Genomic DNA, 21,150 nt, shown 5'->3' on the forward strand with positions numbered 1-21,150 from the left:
GACATCTTTTTATACGTGAAAGCAATGACGTGAGTAAATCCCATGTCTCTTTACACATGAATTCCCTTGGATGTGTGTGTGGCTTAAATAACAGGGCGCGCAACAGAAAATGTCTGAAATTCAGGTAAAAAGGCGTTTTTTTTCTTGTTTTTTTTTTTTTTGCCATGCGCTCGCGTGTCACTGGTTAACCCTTCGCGTGCCAATGCTGACACGCGTGTCATAGGTTGCCGACCCCTGGTGTAGAGCGTATGGAACACAACAACACAGAGACCAAGCAAGACTTTCATAAATCAGTTTATAAAACAAAGTGGTTATTATTTAGTATGATATTCCATTACATAGTCAGTGGAAAGAAAGGGTTCACATCATCCTTCTGATTTTGTCTACTTTGTCCCATCCACGTTGTCGAGGATACAAATAGAAAGGCTTGTAACGACAATCAAATCGACAAAGTCACAGACAACAAAGAAGGTAGGCTGAGTGACATGTGCAGCAGCTTTACGACTAAGTCGCCACCAAACAAAATACGCTGAAAAGACGTCATATTTGGTCTCTGAGCGACAAACCAGACGAAGCGAGGCAGCTGGGGACTATTTGCCAAGAAGAACATTTCAGAAAATGTGCTAGTTGTGGCAAATGGAACTGAGATTTAGCTAATCATTTCCATTGTGAGATAAAGTGACTGCAAACCACACCAAAATCATTTTTTAATTTAAGTGTTGGCCACCTAACATTTACAAAAGCCCCTCCCAAATGGCACATTTTTTACACATTTTGAAAGGGATACTTCACACCTTTGCCCCATCTTTCTCAACACTGGCCAACAACACAATTTTTAAGCTAAAAAAGCATCAGGCCTTGAACGCAACACAAATAAATACTGAGACGGTTTGGGTTTTGCTGTTGTCAACACAATTAGGAAGGAAAACACAAAAACATATGTGTGGCCATGGTAGATGAAGGAAAAATATTCAAATGCTTCTACTCTAATTGTCCTAAGGAATAGCTTTCATATATCCTCGGACGCAGCAGCAGCAGCATCCACAATGGCCCAACATCTTTTTTTATGTTCAGCACAAGACACTTCATTCTCAAAAAATACCACATATAACTCCTATTTGCCACCCCCTACGATGAATGAGCATTGTAACCCTACAATGAATGAGAATTGTATGCAACTATTTCCATCACACAATGGATGAAATAGAAGAAAAAGCTTTTATATCTACAATATTCACTAAAGTGGAACCTTAAAAAGTCACGTTGCTCGTTTTATAGTATAAACAGACTGAAAGAAAGATTTTTGTCATGATATAGATGTTTTCAATCAAATTTTAATTGGCACATTCAGATAGACAACATTGATGAATTAAAAAAAAAAAAAAAAAAACTTTTACACTTCCGGTATGTTTAAGCGAGCAATATTAAAGCCACACTGAAAAGAAAACAAGCACAAATAATATAACAATGAACTTAGCTTTAAAAAAAAAAAACAAAAAAAAACAACTACAACAACAAAAACATGAAATAACAGAACTACCAAAAGAAAAAAAAATGCAATTGTATTGCATAAACGTCTACCTTTGGTATCAGTTTAACAACCAATGCAGTAGTCAATGTTTTTGTAAATTAACACCATCCTCTATAAGTGTTTGGAAATATTTGTGCAAATATACTATTACTTAATATTACTCTTGCAATTGTATGCATTCCCCCTTTGGAAATAGTATTTATTTTCTTTAGTGTGGCCTTAATACTTTTTGCAGGAGCAGGTTGTTATAATTGGGTGGTCAACAAATAGTAAACTGTACACAGGTAGTCCCCGGATTACGACGTACCCAACTCATGTGATCTAGTACATATTTGCGCACACAAAGAAGAACGCATTTGCTCCAACAAAGAAGTCGCCCAGCCGAGTGAGAGGGTAAAGACTATACAGCTGCAAGCCTGCACACACATTTGTTGCTTGTGAAGCATCCACATAGGCAGCGGATGAATATAACACCTTTTGTACTGTTTATTGTTTTCAATTGTGGTCAAATACTTGGGGAGAGTTTATGTGATTGTTTATGATGATGTGCGAACGCTAACTGATACATGCTAATCGTTTGTGTGGATTGTTATTGCTGTATCAGCAGCTAGTTATAAACGGAAATTTGAATTGCTGTTATTGAAGATGAAACTAATCTAATTTTTATTTTATTTTCATTTTGCAAGAGATGATGTTATGAGTAGCTGAATAAATTACACGGACGTCTGACATCGTCATTTCGACTTTCTAGCTAGGACTTAGCTCCAATGTCTTGGCGAGGACAGTACAATGACATGTAATACATGTTTTTGGATAAATATTAGGTATTATTGGGTATTTAGGGGTACTTCAAAGGTTAATTCCGTCTTAAGCGGAAATTTTGGTTACGTCGCCAGAGCAGGACTGAACTTGTTCGTAACCCGGGGACTACCTGTATATCACTGACAATATTATAAATCTTAAAGCAAGTGTTTTGTGAATTTATTGGCTCTTAAAATATGCAACCATGCAAATGTATAATGGAATAGCCCTCATAGAAGTATCAAACAGCAGGGAAAAATAGGCTTTGTTGGGGAAGAGATCCAACTCATACTGTATTCGGGCTGATTATACAGTCGTTCTATCAATTTGGAGATTTACCAAAAATTTGAGTGACAAGTTGAAACCAGTTTTGCGCTTTAGACTATTTCTTAAGTTGCTGCCATTGTGTCATGTTTGAAAATGTTCTTTAGGTTTAAGTGTTTTGTTTTGGAACTGATTCGTTTTAGAGGCTAAGAGGGGTTTTCTGCTTATTAGGCAAACCTAACAAAACAACCATTTAGACTTTCATTTACAATCCGAAACCACACAGCCTGCACGGAAGTCAGGGAAATGCATCACTACACCATCTACATTTGGATTTTTTTTGGTCAAATATGATAGGGTATTAAGTAGCTTATACTTGAAAAGCAATGTTTAAATTATGACTTGAAAATTGCATTTACAATAAATAAAAGTTTGATGATGGGGAAGGGATTAATGAAAAATATATTCCAATGTAAAAGTTTAGTTTTGTGTGGTCATACTTTGAGGTACCACTGAATATAAATATCCATATACGCGGATGCATATAATGTATTTTATGGACGATTTTTTTTCAGTAGCAACTGAGTGAGTGCATGGTTGGTTGAAGCCTCACAGGCTAAGACAAGCAGCATCTTGACTTCGGCCATGGACTCATTGCTTGTTTTTCGCAGCATCTGCTTACAGTTGAGGGCAGCGAACGAGTAGACGGCGCCACCCGAGGCATGAATATATGAATAAGCAGCAGAGGCTCCGTTCTCAAACTGCAGTCACAAAGCTTCAGGCGACTTCTCCACCATTTCGAACACGAACAAGCATCAGACGTGTGTTTGTTTGAATGTTTAAAACTTCATTAGCTGGGAGATGCTACTGAGAAGTAGCAGCAACCAAGAGCCCACAAGGGAACGCTAGCACTAATTTGCTGTCGCAGACACATATTTCCTTAGTAGATTTTGCATACTTTATGTATTTGTCATGTTTTTAATTTATGCATAAAATATGCCCTGTGGCTCACAATCGCCTAAAAACAGTGCATTTTGTTCAGTGGTATAAAATGCATGCTATTTAAAGCCTGAATTACTTCCAGGCATTGTATCAAATTCACTGTTTCAATGGCCAAAATGAGCGAGCATTTGCTTCAGATGAAAATATTACATAATTATAATGGTTATGACGATAAGCAATTCAGAAGATGAATGAATATAATGGTTACACACCTTAAGAGCCCAACTGGCATGTTTAAAAGAATTCTATCAAGAAAAAAAAATCAATGCTGTGTCAAAATGGGAGTAAAATCTTAAAGTAAAAAATAAACCACAAAAGCATCCTTGTTTGACACAATTCGAGAATCTGGTTTTGGCCAAAAGACACTGTACTTAGAGCATGCATCTAGTCCAAATAAACTTCACAACATTTTTCATTTTAGCATTGGAGTCAGTAAAACACATGCATACTAAGGACTGTGCACCAAGATTTAAGTGACAGGGTTCATACCTGACCACAGAAATTAGACAACAGCCCCATCTCCGCTACACTGTATCAAAACTGGTTGTCAGAGCGGGACTCACAGTTGACGTGTTTCCGCTAAAAGGTACTACCAGTCACAATTTGCATTGATAATGTTACAGATTGGGTAAACCACTGCTCGACGCTTGTTCACAGATTCGTCATTACATCCTAATTACTGTATTTTCAAGACGATAGGGCGCAGCGTATTAAAAGGTGCCGGCTCATTTTCGGGTGATATTTTTGTATTTAACACACACACAAGGTGCACCGCATTAGTGGGCGCATGAAAAACTTATGCTTGCATGTGCGCTATTTTTTTTTTTTTTTTTTAATTTTAAAGGCAGCGGGAGCAAAACTGAAGGGCAGTTTACATGGCGACTCTGCGACACAAAGACGCAATGATTGTGTCGCGGAATGGCCTCACTTTTATATGGTGTCGGCGAAAACGGAAGGCGTCAGTACTCGGGACGTGTCACTTTGCACAGTGCTGCTACTAAACAGTAAAAACAGCAAACATGCTGGAACGTCGGCTTTAATTCACTGTTTTTATAATATCTTTATTTATATATGTTTAATGTTTCCATTTTTGCGCCTTTTGGAGCAAAAGAAAAATGCAATTGCTTGGAGTAGGCTGGTATGTTGTCTTCCGGGCTGAGGAAGTTGTTGATGTCAAAGTGCATCATTGGCTGTCGCCTTGTATATCCGCACTGCCCCCTAGAGCTTGGCATGAATACTTCATTTTCACGCGGCATTGTGACATTGTTCGAATGGAGACGGAACCATATAAATGCAAATATGAAATTTGTCGCATTCTCGGAACGTCACCGTGTAAACTGCCTGTGAGTTCAATTGTATTTTATTAAAGAATTTAGCAAAGTACTCACATCAATCTTAATCCATCAAAGTCCTCATCTTCTGTATCCGAATTGAACAGCTAGGCTAGGTCTCCATCAATCATGGCAGTTCAACTTAGGCAGCGTCTTCCTCTTAAAAAAAATTACAAAAGGTGGCAGTTTCTTTTTGTTTCGCGTAGGTCAGTGGTCTCCAAACTATTCAACATAGGGCTGCAACGGGTGCAGGATTTCTCTCCCACAAAACAAGACCACACCTTTTCACCAATGTGGTGTTTTATGAGTATAATCAGTTGATTGCAGTCAGGTGCTGCTTGTTTTAGTAGAAACCACATTGGTTAAAAGTTCTGTGCTTGATCGGTATGAACAAAAACCAGGACCCACAGCGGCCCTGGAGGACTGGTTTGGAGACCCCTGGCGTAGGTGATTAGTTTGAGTTTTACCCAGGCTTTGTAAGCGTGTATTTTCGTCGTAGAGGCCATTTTCAAGGGTCCTACGCTAAACCAATGTTGTTTAGCCTAACGCATACACTCTAACATTACAGCTACTGGGGGCACGCCTCCTACCACATGCAACCTTCTCCCTTTACGGTTCTCTTGCGGCTCACACTTACATTTGCCTTTTCCAAAATTGCTCAGTCAGAGACACACATTTTGGTGTTCAGTCCACAGAATAGGCACAACACATTATTTGGCGCACCGTCCATTTTGGAGATTTTTTTTTTTTACTTTTAGGTGTGCCTTATGGTCGTGAAAATACGGTACGGAGTGTAAGCCACGTCCACCAGATTCGACAAGAAAACTGCTTTTGTTCATATATAGACTATAAACCATAGTTTTCCACACTGTATTATGGGATATTTACACAAAAATCATGCAGCTCATTAGCCTGTTAAAAAAAAATCTAAATCCATGAATTACAAGCACTAGACTAAAAACAGCTGTTCAAAACAGTGGGAAAATTAGCGGCTTATAGTCTGAAAATTAAGATAAGTGGAAGGAGAAGAGCCAGGGAAGTTGCTCTAGTAATAGCTGTTCTCAAACAGTTGACAGAATATATAACTGCATTGTTTTATGTTCTTAATGTGCGTGAAAAATAGTTTTTTTTTTTTTTTTTTTTTTTAAAGTTTATGAATAATAATTTGAGCTAGCCTGCTGAAGGTTTTTTTGCATTGAATGTTAGCATTAAGCTATCAGACTGTTAGACAATGTATACGGTTTGTCTAAAACCTTTAGTATTTTTAAATACTTGAAAGACTTTAGTATCAAGTGTTTGCTCCTATTGCAACAAAATGCTTCGATTTAATGGAATGTATTTTATATTTGTATGACCGTGGCCGGGTTTTGAACATATAACCTGTAATATACGCGTTTATGGTATTCATATTTGCGACGTCAGAGAAGATTTCTTGCACCAGAGGGAACCGAGCCGGTACAGTGTATCGGAAATAGAGGCTTTTCTAAACAGTCACACTCTCTTGGCGGACTACGGCATTTACTTAAGCGCGTCACATAAATACTACATAAAACTGAGCTGAAAAAAGTGTAGTTAAGAGGAATGTGTCTATCCAAAGTAAACAGAACAATAAAAACCAACAAACAAACAAACAAAAAAAAATGCATCAGCTGAATCACAAGCTATAAAGTATCGGTATGGACAGCTTTGCATGATACCTCAGGTATACTCTTTCAGATGACCGTCAGTATCTGGAGTTTTCCATCCGTAACAACCAGCCTCTTTTATTGTTCTACAACCAATGGGCATTTTCTCAAAAATATGGAGTCTTTTTTCTTACATAATGATGCTGCTGTCCTTGTTGGAAGTGTTTTCATCAGCCTATAATACATTTTCCCTATAATTTAAAAGAGGGAAATATGTAATAATAACTGAAACCGTCTAAGGCATGAATGATGTTTGATGATGTTTTTTTTTCTTCCTTCAATTCTTTGCATGTGTGCGCAACACAGTGACAGGGTGGTCTGGAAGTCGTCCAGGTGTTCTTTGCCACTCATCGGGTGAGCATCATCGAGCTTGGTGGTTTGCGTTGTGGCGTGAGCGGGACCTTTCAAGGACTGCACGCCGGTTATCTATCAGAAGAAAGAAAAACAAAAAAATTAGAACAAGAGAAAGCGGGGAACCTAGTCTACCAAAAACTCTAAAACACAAGCATTCAGATGCGTTGCAAAGTGATGGCAAAGAAGCAAATCAAAGCCATTCACACCCAAGCTGCTTACGTATATAAACTTCGGAGCTTCAATGTTAAGTTGATTATGACAAAAGGCTGTGAATCCTCAGCGTTGGGTAGTTTTCAAGACGCATCTCTTGTACTCAATTAAACAGCACTTAAGTTGTCAGGGAGACATGAGGATGTGCTGATGCAGAAATTAAAAGTGAGTATAACGAAGAAGGCTGAAAATTCGGATTGATGGAGATGGTCGTTTAATTTCTCTTTACAGCCGGGAGTCCAGAACATTATGACACAGAAAAAAACTGCTCTTCACAATGACCATGTTTAACCATGGTGTGTGGGGAGGGGGGGGGGGGGGGGGGGGGTTAAACGCTATTAGCTTACTTGTGTAAATGAAAACACAAACCAACTGGGATTGAGCACTCAATAAAATGCTGCATACAAATGCTTAGCACTTTAGTTACATCGTTGACAATCAAGCAACCAAATCCAGCCAAAAATTCTAAAGAATTCAGACTATTAAGGAAAATCAGGAACTGCTATTAGCATTTCCACTCACTTTCGTTTTGAATCAATTGGTAAAAATAATAATTACCTGTGCTAAATTGTTTAGATGGAAAAGTATGCTGTAAAAGTGTGCACTCAATGAGATTACGTAAATTATCAATCCACAGTATTTCCAAATATATCCAAGGCATTATTAATCACTAACAGATTAGGAGAAGGGCAATGCACACTTTTTATTTTATATTTTCATGACCAGCAAGCTCATGGAATCATGAAGCATAGTGCTGTCCAAGCATGGCTGCCCATGAACGCCAGTTGCTCGCCAGCTATTCTGCAGACATTTGGCTCGACACAACAGGAAGTTTCTGGAGATTGGGCTGTTATTACCAAGCAAGCCATCATAGTTAGCGTGCCAGTTGAGGGGTGCCAGCTATCCAAGACTGGGCGCTGTTTAATGGTACTTGTTCCTTTTATCATGTCAGGTAATGAGCATAGATTGATGACTCTACACACGGTAATACAAACAACAGAAGTATTTCAATTTGTGCTCTGTCTCCCAACATGCAGATGGTGCAGAGGAGGAGAGAAGGAAGACTACAGTGATTTAGGCATGCACGGACAAACAACATTGCCACTCATGAAGACAGTCACCAGGCTGCCCACATGTGGCGCATGAGTCGCCATCCAAACCAACATTAGTAAAAACCACAAAAAGGAGGACACTGATAATGATGAATTGTGTGCAAATAATTCATCAAGTAGTAATGTTTTTCCAAGTCTATTAAAAAACAAGAAAATCCTCATCATTTCCCTTGGCACCATTTTTCCCCCTCCAGTTAGCAAAGAAGTATTTTTCACTTCCTGTACTCAGGTTGCTATCTACATTATGTTAGTATTTCAAATGATAGTATACCAACGGTGGACATTTTCTTAATTCACATTTGGAAATATAACCCACTACAGGGCATAATGTAAAACCCTTCTCGATATGCCTTCAAGCTCTAAACTTAAATAGTTTTGCTGCAGCATAGCCACCGTTAAGAAGAAGAAGAAGCAAAAAAAAAAAAAAACATTGTTTTTCACATTAGTTTATGAATGTTTTTGTGGACACTTATTAATTCACAGAAACATTTTGGAACACTTAAATTCTTTATTAAAGTACAAATAAATACGTAAATATCAATAATAAATCACAAACAATGAGGTCAAATGCTGATAGCATTAACTCCTGCAGAATAATGGAATGTAAACAGATTCAGAACACTGACTTTGCCTTTCCAACATGATTTAAAACAATTCTTAAAAAATAGAGCATTAGTATTATAGTATATTACTATATATAATAGTATTATAATAATTGTAATAATTTTTCATTGCCAATCAGATTATTCATAAATGGTGTCATTTTAAAGCTATTCTTAGTGTAAAATCTGAATTCTGAAGTATGTGAGATAACTCCAGAAATCATTATTTATATGTTGAACATGACGTGCTTTAATTTTGAAATGTTTACCGTACGTACGTTCGCTAAACCACAAACCGAAAGCTTTACACTCTGCAAAAAAGTGCACTTTTTGTCATTGCATTCAGTGTCAGTAAGATTTTTTCCCCCCCATTTTTTTCATTTGCAAATGCTGTTAACCAGCGATTTTTTATGTTTGAAGTGTCAACTTTTAACTTTGTGTTTTGGAGAAGACTGCCAATGTTTTATAGCGGGCTAAAGTAGGTGGTCTTTTTTCCCCATTAGCCTCAATGTAGCAATGCTAACGTTTACAGTGTTTAATATAGATGTGTTTCCTTATTTTGTATGTCTGTAGCAGGCTAAAGTAGGTTGTCTTTTTTCCCCATTAGCCTCAATGTAGCAATGCTAACGTTTACAGTGTTTAATATAGATGTGTTTCCTTATTTTGTATGTCTGTAGCAGGCTAAAGTAGGTTGTCTTTTTTCCTCATTAGCCTCAATGTAGCAATGCTAATGTTTACAGTGTTTAATATGGATAAGTTTCCTTATTTTGTATGTCTGAACTTTAATTCTACAGCGTGTTGATGATCAATAAACAGCTATGAAAGGAACTGGAGTCTCATATGCCATCAATATGCACTTTTACACGCATGCACGCACGCGGCGATAAAACGCAGCAGTGAAAATTACTGCCCTCATTTTTTCACCGTGCGATAAATGGACTTATTGCATACCTCAATAAAAATTGTCGTTAGTTAGTTAGATGGACAGCTTGTTGTGTCCTGTCGCCTTCCAAAATTACAACTAGGTGACGGCGCTTTAGGTGTTCATTCATGGCCGACGAGCAGCCTGGTATGCAAGGTTGGCATTGAAGAGACAGGACACACCAGTGTACCCTCCGTTGTTTCGTTGAAATAAGACAATGTTTTGGCCACTCTGGTGCGCTTTTTTGGCTTTGTGCTGCTTTCCTCGCTTGCATATCAAGCATCTGCCTTGTCAACTTTTCACGCATATATTTTTAACCATCGAAGAGATGTTGTGCTCGTCGACGCATTTACGTCATAGATGACGTCGAATAGTCGGGACAGCTCTAATTATGACCACCACCTTTAGCAAGAGAAACATCCATGCAATAAGAGAATTCCCCCATTAGAAGCATTAGCATGTCACAATTAGCTTCGCACTCTATCCACACAAAAGCAATCTTTTATATAGCCTACCCATAGATGATTAAAAAAAAAAACATCACAGAAGTGGAGGACTGGGAATCTAATAGGCCAAGAAACAATAAAAAACAAGATCATAGGCCACTTTCAATCAAACTACAGTGCCCTCTGCAGAGCAGTCCTATGCAATTCTCGGCAAAACCTTGAAAGCAAAAACTCGAGAGCTGAAGGCCTGTGTCATGAAATCGGTTCATTCCATTCAAATAAAGTTAGACAGATCATTGAAAGTTTCTGTGGAAATGTGTATTGAAATTTAGCACTGTTGACTCGAGCGTTAGCATCAGCCAAATGTTTAACCCACAAATGGTAATGTGCATTTCGGAGCTCAGGTTATTGAGCAAATGCAAAAGAGAATTTCATAGTATGTGTTTACATTAAAACGTAGTAGTAAATACAGTCAAAAACAAAATCGGAATTGTGTACGTAAATGCTCAGAGTAAATCTAGCCACAGTGGCTTGTGCACATAAGAGACACACTCTCCCTGCATTGCTTTGAGAAAAAGGCACACATTGTGTTGAGAGCACACGAGCGTATCCTTGCGTGTATATCATGATGATCCATGCCACAAGGGAGAGGCTCTGAATAAGACAAGGGTAATAGAAGGAGGAGAGGATGCCAAGATTACTAAACAGGCAAGGCAAAGGCCTTAAGACGGCATAGTCAACCCACAACGCTCTCAGGCCCCTTTTTGGAAGGCCTCCAGTGAGACGTCATTTCATGTTATGACCGACCATAGAGAATCCCCGCCGGATTGCCCCCTTCCATCACGCTGACTTTTTTGTTCCTGTCATCTATGGCTAATTGCAAAGAGTTACATCATGATAAAACACTTTCATCTGCAAGAGACGATCTGGCACTCGTCCATTAAACGCTTTGAGGATGAATACCTACTGGGATTACCCTTTAGTGGTCAGCATAAACAGGAAGACTGGAAAAGGATTCTGCTGCGTTGGTTTAAACATTTTCTGGATAGTGTTCGCATATGGGCTTCAAACCTCACACTCAAATTTGGAGCTGTGATGAGGAAACTGTTAAAATGTATTTAGAAGTGGGGAAATCACACTTTATTTTTGCAACTGTGCCTACACATTGGAGCACCCCAACTCACATATTCTTTTGAGTTATAAGCCTGGAAAAGGTCCAATTTTTCGTCCAGCATTGGAAAAAAAAGCGTCAAATGTACCCCTGCTCAAATTAAGTTGAAAAAATAGTTAATGGTGCACTTTGATGAATGGGACAAACAGTCAAACCAAATAATACAAAACGAAAACACATATATTTTCGAGGCAGGGAATAGATTAGTGGCATTTGTACGAAAACATGAATTTAGTATCCTATTAATTTAAGTGAAGAACTTGATCAAGGACAAATGAGAATGAATTAAGATTGTTAAATATTCGTGAAAATATATAGATTATGTGGCAAAAAACTTCTTCTTTTAATCTTCTTTTAAGGTAGTGCTCCTGAATTATTTTCTATTACAAACCCCCAGGAAGTGTTGTTTCAGAGTGTGCGCAGTATTTTTGAACCAAACAAGAGCACACAGCAAAGAGTGCTGGAGATATGAGATACGTGCAAAATAACCCCACAACATAGCAAAAGAGCTGTTATTGCCTGCAGCAAAAATAAAAACTGTCTCTCTGTCTGTGAAAGAATATATTTTATTCATGCTTATGAAACACAATTATCAACTGCTGTGAAAACTATTTGCTTGCATGTGAGACTGTATTCATGTTCCTGCGTGCCGAATATGTGTGCTTCATGTATTCCTTTGAACTTCCAAAATGACACCAGTTGACTGCCTTATCAAGTTTTGACTCTCTTTCGTCCCAGATACAGTATCTTACGATGTTTTGAGCTGTAGTGAGTTTCACTTCTGTTTCACAGTAAGCATCCAGCTTTAAGCTATTCTGAACTAGCCAATCATCGTGCACCACATACCCACTGTAATGACATGTTTCTGACCATGTGACTTTGTCAAATAAAAAGGGTGCGCGGGCTCCAGAGGGCGGTCGGAAGATTTTGTGACACTGCGCCTCGCGTCTTCAGGACCCCCGTGTGCACGTTAAACCACAACGTAGACTCGAGTGATTTCTGACTATAATTGATTTAATCCCCAATGAGGTGGGAGGCTCCTCTCCGTGTGACTGTCATTAGAGTTGAATACTGTGTGTGTTTTATTTCCTGACACTATCCAATTACACTGTCGTTTTTGTTCTATTAATATTTGGGTTTTTTTGTCATTTTTTGGCATATTGTCCTCATCAGTTAATGTAGCTAAATAATTTGAATTTATTGTTATTTGCTGATTTTATTAAAATCAGCAAATAACAATATTTAAAAATATTTATTTATTTTTCAGTATCAAATGGTCAAAAAAAGTACTTTGTGTATTTTTACAGTTTGGATGTGACTTTTTTTTTTTAATTCAGGCAAATTGATGCTCTTTTTTTTTCTGGAACAAACAAAACGATGTTAATAAAGTTATATTTTATTAAAAGTTGATCTATATTACTTTTCCCTTTAAAGTGCGTATGACACCAAAAAGCATGTTTATTTCATATTTCACGGAGTGTTTTATGCTCCTGAATGAAATGGACCGCTTGGATGTATGTGGAAGCGATCGTTTTAAACATTTAATTTTTGAATCCCGCGCCATTAAAATAACTTCCGGCTTCAGTCTCGGGTTTAGGATGAATACGAATGTGACGTCACCCGGGTCAGCATCTCACAATACAGCATTGCGTTATAGCATGCAGATGGACTGCCGATTCATCTAAATTTGCGGATTAATTTATTTTTCGCATGATGCCAGCCATACGGCTGCAGAAAATTGTTGCCGCACCAGGGAGATGCGTGTGAGCCAATTTTGGTTTCAAAAGGTTCCCGTTCACTGCACATATTAGCCAAAACAAGCCCGACTACTTTGGGACCATTGGACTTACGAGGAAGTGACTAAACATCGTATTTTGTATTATGTCAAATACTGGGATCATGGCACACGTTTTAATACAGAGGTGGCTTGCATTTTGTGGCTAATTGCCCACAGAAAATAGCACTCGGCCGACGACGGGCGGCTTGTCGCACACCCCCTCGCAGGGAGAGCGCTATACTCGGCTAATAATTGCCCTCTTGGTGTGCCCGGTGTTCTGTCAAATTTTCAACCCCATCAGAAATCGCAACTTTGTGTTAAACATTGCCGCGAATACAGCGATTAAAAAGTAAACTCTATAAACTTTCTTTAATTAAAGGACTATTTACTTACGTTTGATCATGAACGAACATGTAGAAAAGTTCTCCTCAGACACATCCTGCCATGTTAGCTGCACAACAACTGCACGCCGGTCTGTTTACGTCTTTGCCGTGTGGTAAAGCATTATTTTACCCCATATTCATGTTGACTATGTGGCAGCTACGCGCTGAGGTTTACTTATAAAAATAGTAATAATAATTTCATCAACAAATGATACAACTTACATTAAATACAGAGAGTTGGGGGGGTGTAAAATGTTTATGTCTTCCTTGGGGACATAACAGAAAATAATTGAGAAGCACTGTTTTAGACACTTCATATCATTTGCTTGGTACAAATAGCCCTGCACCTTAGTGACGAAAGTGTCGTGGCCATCTACTGTACTGGATGTGCATCTACGACAACCATACACCCACTCCCCCTACCACCAAAAAAAAAAAAAAAAAAAAAAAAGTTTCAATGGGTCACACGTGACCCCCCTGCTTCACACCGAGAACCCCCAAGAGGTCACGACCTACTATTTGAGAAGCACTGCTTTAAGGTACTGGGGGTGGGGTAGTATATGTACATCTGGTTTAAAACTACATTTATTCATATACTAGTAGTTTAGTCAAAGGGAAATGTATGTTTTTGCATATTTTCCTAATAAAGCCTGATGAAAAGACATTAAAGTTAGACCTTGTGACAAGTATGTAGGTGTTGGAGAATGAATGTACCACTTTATGATAAAAAATTAAGGACATGATTTCCCTGTCACTTCCTTCCTATTTCTGACTCCCTCTCTTCCTCTCTATGCACTTCCCACTCTGATGAGGTGAAACATCATAAATTTGATTAAATCTAAGGTATGACGCGTTGTGTTTTGGCTTGCTGTCAAAGGAAGAGAGCATCTCTAGCAACAGCAAGAGCCGTAACCTTCTATCACCTCTTTTCATCTCCCTCACACCTTTCCTCCTCCCCTTCCCGAGCTTCTGAGTAATGGAACTCCCTACACGGAGACAAGATATGGGGTATAAATGGGATGCAGGAGGAGAGGAGCTATTTCTTCCCAGAGAAAGTCATGGCCCGGGTATCGCGAAACTACTGTTGCGGCAAACACAGCTCCTGATTTGGTGGGAAGAGTAATCACTCCCAACAAGTATCGGGGTTGGAAAATAGCTCAAATTGGGAAAAAAAAGGTGTGCAAAAGAGGTCCTTTTCTCCATAGTATTGTTTGTTCTGCTATGATTTGCATAGCCAATGAAATGAAGCTTAACTGTCAGACAAAAAAAATCTATTTAATAAGTATCGGAACCCAGCATCATTACTGAATCGGATCGGCCCCATGCCTAATTGTTACCATAATTAACATTATGGCAAACGATTGATAAAATATTTGCATATACAGTGGTACCTCTACATACGAAGTTAATTCGTTCCAGGACCTTGTTTGTAGGTTGAAATGGTCGTATGTCAAGTAGGATTTTCCCATAAGAAAACATTATAATTCTATTAATTCGTTCCACAGCTCAAAAACCTATACTAAATCCCTAATAAATACTGCTGGTAATATTTAAAATGGCAATTAGACATACCGTTGTATGAAAAAGTATCTGAACCTTTTGGAATTTCTCACATTTCTAAATAAAATCACCATCAAATGTGATCAGATCTTTGTCAAAATCACACAGATGAAAAAACTGTCTGCTTTAACTAAAACCACCCAAACATTTATAGGTTTTCATATTTTAATAAAGATAGTATGCAAACACAGTGAAACACACACGACAGTCAAACACACATGACAGTCCGCCGTGCGTCCGTCTTCTGGCAAAACAAAGAAACTGCAGCGCGGTCATAAATCGTCGTATTCCCTGTCGTCGGATGTAGAAACAAATGTCGAGTAAAATTTTACTTAATTTTACTTACAACTGTTACATTATTAATAATTTTCATGTTTGTACAGTTTAACACACTGATCTATTTTCTATTTAATTTGATTAGGGCTGTCAAACAATTAAAATTTTTAATCGAGTTAATCACAGCTTAAAAATTAATTAATCGTAATTGATCGCATTTCAAACCATCTGTAAAATATGCCATATTTTTCTGTAAATTATTGTTGGAATGGAAAGATATGACAAGAGGGACATAAAAATTCAACATACTGTACATAAGTATTGTATTTGTTTATTATAACAATAAATCCACAAGATGGCATTAACATTATTAACATTCTTTTTGTTAAAAGCATTAACGGACAGAAAGATTTGTAGCTCTTAAAAGATAAATTTCAGTACAAGTTATAGTCATTTTATATTAAAACCCCTCTTAATGTTTTCGTTTTAATAAAATCTGCAACATTTTCAATCAAAAAAATAGCTCGCCATTGTTGATGTCGCCGAGCGTGACATCACATGGGCTCCCTGCCATTCTTCCACAGTGTCTTTAACTACGTAAGGTTGTGATTGAAATACACCACAAGGTGTCAATGGCGAGTTTTAAATTAATTAGAGATCCAGCCAAGGCAAAGTCTGAGTCAAAATAGCTATGCAAAATCCACATAAAACTTTTATGTGGATTTTGCATAGCTATTTTGATTGGGAATGCCAGTTCTCTTTGCATTGAGCGCTTTTCTTTTTGTGAATATTATTTTTTTTGAGAGATATGAATATTATTTTTGTTGTGCTTTCACTAAATGATACTCTAGCGACTCAACTGTTCCGCCCAAATGCATAATGAGAAGTTGGGCAACCATGACTGTCAGTGGTGGCAGCAATTGGTAAACAGTATGTTCTGCTCGTCTCCTGTGAGAGATAGGAATATTAATGTTGTTGTGCTTTCACTAAATTATATTGGAGCGACTTAATTGCTCCGCTAAAATGCATGATGGGAAGTTGGGCAACCATGACTGTCAGTGGTGGCAGCAATTGGTAAACAGTATGTTCTGCTCGTCTCCTGTGAGAGATAGGAATATTCATTTTGTTGTGCTTTCACTAAATTATATTGTAGCGACTTAATTGCTCCGCTAAAATGCATGATGGGAAGTTGGGCAACCATGACTGTCAGTGGTGGCAGCAATCGGTAAACAGTATGTTCTGCTCGTCTCCTGTGAGAGATAGGAATATTAATTTTGTTGTGCTTTCACTGAATTATATTGTAGCGACTTAATTGCTCCGCTAAAATGCATGATGGGAAGTTGGGCAACCATGACTGTCAGTGGTGGCTGCAAATGGTATACAGTATGTTCTGTGTTGTGTTCAATTAAGCGTGTTAAGAAAAAGATGATCTGTTATTCTTCCCACAATACTCATATTTGTTGTGAAAGAGTTGCCAAAGCTTAAGCCAATAAAAGGCGCGGTCCAATGAATGCCTGTGTCCACTCGCATTTCTCTGCCTTTTCGCTCTCGTGTTATGTGTTAAAACTGTGTCATTGTAAACTGTTTGAGGCAATGCATGAATGAACGGGTCATTCCGGCGTTAATTGCGTCAAATATTTTAACGTGATTGAGTAAAAAAATTAATTACCGCCCGATAACGCGATAAATTTGACAGCACTAATTTTAATTATTTATTATTTTAAATATACTGTATCCTCAATTATATAACGTTTGCTGACTGGTCAGGACATACAGTACATAATGTGGCAAGTGGTTGAGGATCCATTTTGAATAAGCCACCTGAAAAAAATGGATGAATGAATTATCTCCAGCTTTTTTTAATACTGAACTCATAGAGTTTGCATACAAGCAAGTGCTGTGATTTTATTCACGGCTTGGAAGTTAGGTGAAATTACCTTCAGAGTGTGCGCTCTCCTTTCAATAGCTCTGTTGAGCGAGCACATGTTGTACGTTGGGGGCCGGGTGGAGAAATAGGCTGCCTTTGTGCACATTATGTCTGGCCATTCACAAGAAAGGAAGGAAAAATTTGCCCTGACGTGACACTTTTTGAGTGGCAGTTCACAGCCTAGTTTTTGACAAAAGCAGCCTGAAACTTAAATGGAATCCAGGGGAGGGAAGTTGTGAGATGCCGTTCTTGGGGATGAGGGTGGAGTGGTGGGGTCGGTTGGTCGGGTGGGGGTTATAATGGCTGTGTTCACTAACTGGGTCAGTCAACAGCATTGCCAGGCAAGCACATCACGGCACCAACTGAGATAGAGTGGTGATAGAGACATGAAGAGATTAACCACATCCCAGCGCTGTCAAAAATGATTGCATGTGTTATGGTCACCGTGCTCCCTGCTTATCACCGTTTATCTCAACACGCTGTCAGCTAAACTCTGCTTGCCCCTCACATTCGTGTACACAGTGTCAAAATGGAAACATGCATGCCTAGCCTCAATACTGGGAGGTTTTGTGTTTGCGCCCACTTTGAGTTAAATTTGTGTTGTTAGGGGTTTTATTGCTTTCTGTTCCCGCTGGGTGGGGTTTTCAAATCAGTGGAGGCCAGCATTTTGGAGTAAGCACTGGAGGTAATGTCAGTAACAAGGAGGGATTTAGAGGAGGAAAACTACATATTGGGGGCGAAAAAACAAACACACAAAACACAGGACACCAAGTGTTGAAGGGAGAGTGGGTGAATTTCAGTATCTTGCCTCAGCATGTTTATGCAGTCCTGTCTTACCTCTGCCATGCTACTAGAACGCATCACGCACAAGGATTGCAGCCCCCACACTCACACGTCCTCTGGCATTTGTACACTCTCTTAATATATAAGCAACACAAACTGGCAGCAGCAACCACAATCCGCACAGAGGTGTTGCAGTAAGTGTAGCGCGAGTATACTAGTGCAGAACCACAAAAATGTGGATAAAAAGCATGCATGAGGTTATCATGTTCTCAAATGTAAATTCCAGGCAAGTTATATTTAAGAGAGAACATACACATGTGTTGCTCTACAAAGAAGTGTGGAATCTTCTAATGTTTAATGTTTTTTTGTTCATACAGTGGGGTAAATAAGTATTTAGTCAACCACTAATTGTGCAAGTTCTCCCACTTGAAAATATTAGAGAGGCCTGTAATTGTCAACATGAGTAAATCTCAACCATGAGAGACAGAATATGGAAAAAAAAAACAGAAAATCACATTGTTTGATTTTTAAAGAATTTATTTGCAAACCATGGTGGAAAATAAATATTTAGTCTATACCAAAAGTTCATCTCAATACTTTGTTATGTACGCTTTGTTGGCAATAACGGAGCCCATAACATTTTCTGTAACTCTTCACAAGCTTTTCACACACTGTTGCTGGTATTTTGGCACATTACGCCATGCAGATCTCCTCTAGAGCAGTGATGTTTTGGTGCTGTCGTTGGGCAACACAGACTTTCAACTCCCTCCTCACCCCGTGGCATCAAAATGATAACATGAATGGGGAGCAAAAATCCCAGAACCACACGGGGGGACCTAGTGAATGACCTACAGATAGCTGGGATCACAGGAGCAAAGGCTACTATCACTAACACAATGCAACGCCAGGGAATCAAATCCTGCACTGCCAGATGTGTCCCCCTGCTGAAGAAAGTAAACGTCTAGGCCCGTCTGCGGTTCGCTAGAGAGCATTTGGATGATCCAGAAGAGGACTTGGAGAATTTGTTATGGTCAGATGAAACCAAAAAATAACTTTTTGGTAGAAACACAGGTTCTCGTGTTTGGAGGAAAAACAATACCGAATTGCACCATACCCACTGTGAAGCATGGGTGTGGAAACGTCATGCTTTGAGGCTGTTTTTCTGCATAGGGACCAGGATGACTGATGTGTGTAAAGGAAAGAATGAATGGGGCCATGTATCGAGATATTTTGAGTGAAAATCTCCTTCCATCAGCAAGGGCATTGAAGATGAGACGTGGCTGGGTCTTTCAGCATGACAATGATCCCAAACACACAGCCAGGGCAACAAAGGAGTGGCTTCGTAAGAAGCATTTCAAGGTCCTGGAGTGGCCTAGCCAGTCTCCAGATATCAACCACATAGAAAATCTGTGGAGGGAGTTGAAAGTCCGTGTTGCCCAACGACAGCCCCAAAACATCACTGCTCTAGAGGAGATCTGCATGCAGGAATGGGTCAAAATACCAGCAACAGTGTGTGAAAAGCTTGTGAAGAGTTACAGAAAACCTTTGGGCTCCGTTATTGCCAACAAAGGGTACATAACAAAGTATTGGGATCAACTTTTGGTATTGACCAAATACTTATTTTCCACCATGATTTGCAAATAAATTATTTAAAAATCAAACAATGTTTACCCATGTTGACAATCTCTAATATTTTCAATTGGGAGAACTTGCACAATTAGTGGCTGACTAAATACTTATTTGCCCCACTGTACATCAATAATATTGTGCAGTTTTTTTCAACTAATTTACCAACATAGTGTTAAACATGCCTTGCTCTCTGATAATGCAGTGATAAAGGCTAAAAAAACATGACATTATTTTGTTTCTGGAAAAGTAATTGGTTTGGAGATACACTACGTTGATCTCAATTCATGGCAGGCATAATATGGTTTCAATATGTTACATTAAAGAGGAGTTTTACTAAGCAGCTAGTCGAAAGAAAGTCAGTTTAGGCCAATTTAACAGATACAGTGGTACCTCGACATCCGAGCGCATCGACATACGATCCTTTCGACATCCGACGTAAAATTTGACTCATTTGTCTCGACATATAACGACATGATCGAAATACGTTTTATGACAGCGTCGCAAGTTCATTATTTTCCCGCAAGATGGACGCAAGGAGATTTTCTTGTGTGAGAAATCAACATGGGTCCCAAGAAGGTTAGTGCTGCATAGTGCAGGTGGTGAAAAAAGGAAAAAGGTGACACTTATCATTTAAATTAAGAAGGAAAGGATAGAAATTATGAGCGTGGTGTGTGTGAACTGGCTAGATAAAGTGGCTCACCACCCCGCCCTCACATCCCCCCCTACCTACCTACACACCCGCTGTCTCCTCCTTCCAAGCTCCGTTTGCCAGTAAGTTAAGGTGACCGTCAAAACGCTTTTGTCATTCCTCATTTTTTCATAATCTATTTGTTTTACATGAGTCGTATTTAATGGATTTGTTAAATTAGACAGAACACGGCTCACCGTATCCATATGCATCTGCCGTCTCTTCTCATCTCTGTTCGGGTCATCAGTTAAAGTGACAATAAAACACTTTTTACAATTTCTATTGATTTATATTATTATTATACCGATTTGTATTCAGAATTAATTTGTTTTGCTATGTGAAATATCTACTTGTAATTGTAGTATTAATATTGTAGTATTATATAATATTAAGGATTTAGCATAGGTTTCTGGGCTGTAGAATGAAATAATCAAATTATAATGTATTCTTATGGGAAAATCCCACTCGACATACAACCATTTCAACTTACAAATCAGGTCCTGGAATGACAAATTCATATGTATAGGTTCCAAAGTACGTATAAACATGTAATTTGGGGTGACTGTCTTTGTGTTTAGTCAATGATAACACACCAACATTGGACATGTCACTTGGAATGCATAGTGTTTGCCCTTGATGCAACATTGATTCATTCCGTCACCACTCTTTTAATTTAAACCCTTCAGACCCACATTT

General features: G+C 38.6%; 1 protein-coding gene across 8 annotated transcripts in view; it reads right to left on the reverse strand.

Annotated features, from left to right (window-relative positions):
* Nucleotides 1–226: 226 nt before the first annotated feature.
* The window catches only part of diaph2 (diaphanous-related formin 2), a 647,336-nt gene continuing 626,412 nt past the window's right edge, over nucleotides 227–21,150 (reverse strand). For 4 of the 8 annotated variants that reach the window (XM_057849923.1, XM_057849920.1, XM_057849918.1 and 1 more), the window contains one exon: nucleotides 232–7,040. In XM_057849923.1, the coding sequence (XP_057705906.1) occupies nucleotides 6,976–7,040 (65 nt within the window). In that variant the 3' untranslated portion in view covers nucleotides 232–6,975. Of the gene's footprint in view, nucleotides 7,041–21,150 lie in introns of all 8 variants that reach the window. The other 4 variants (XM_057849926.1, XM_057849922.1, XM_057849925.1 and 1 more) reach the window with 4 other exon arrangements.

This window comes from Corythoichthys intestinalis, chromosome 11, assembly GCF_030265065.1.
Source record: "Corythoichthys intestinalis isolate RoL2023-P3 chromosome 11, ASM3026506v1, whole genome shotgun sequence".
In the NCBI taxonomy this organism is placed as follows: Eukaryota; Metazoa; Chordata; class Actinopteri; order Syngnathiformes; family Syngnathidae; genus Corythoichthys; species Corythoichthys intestinalis.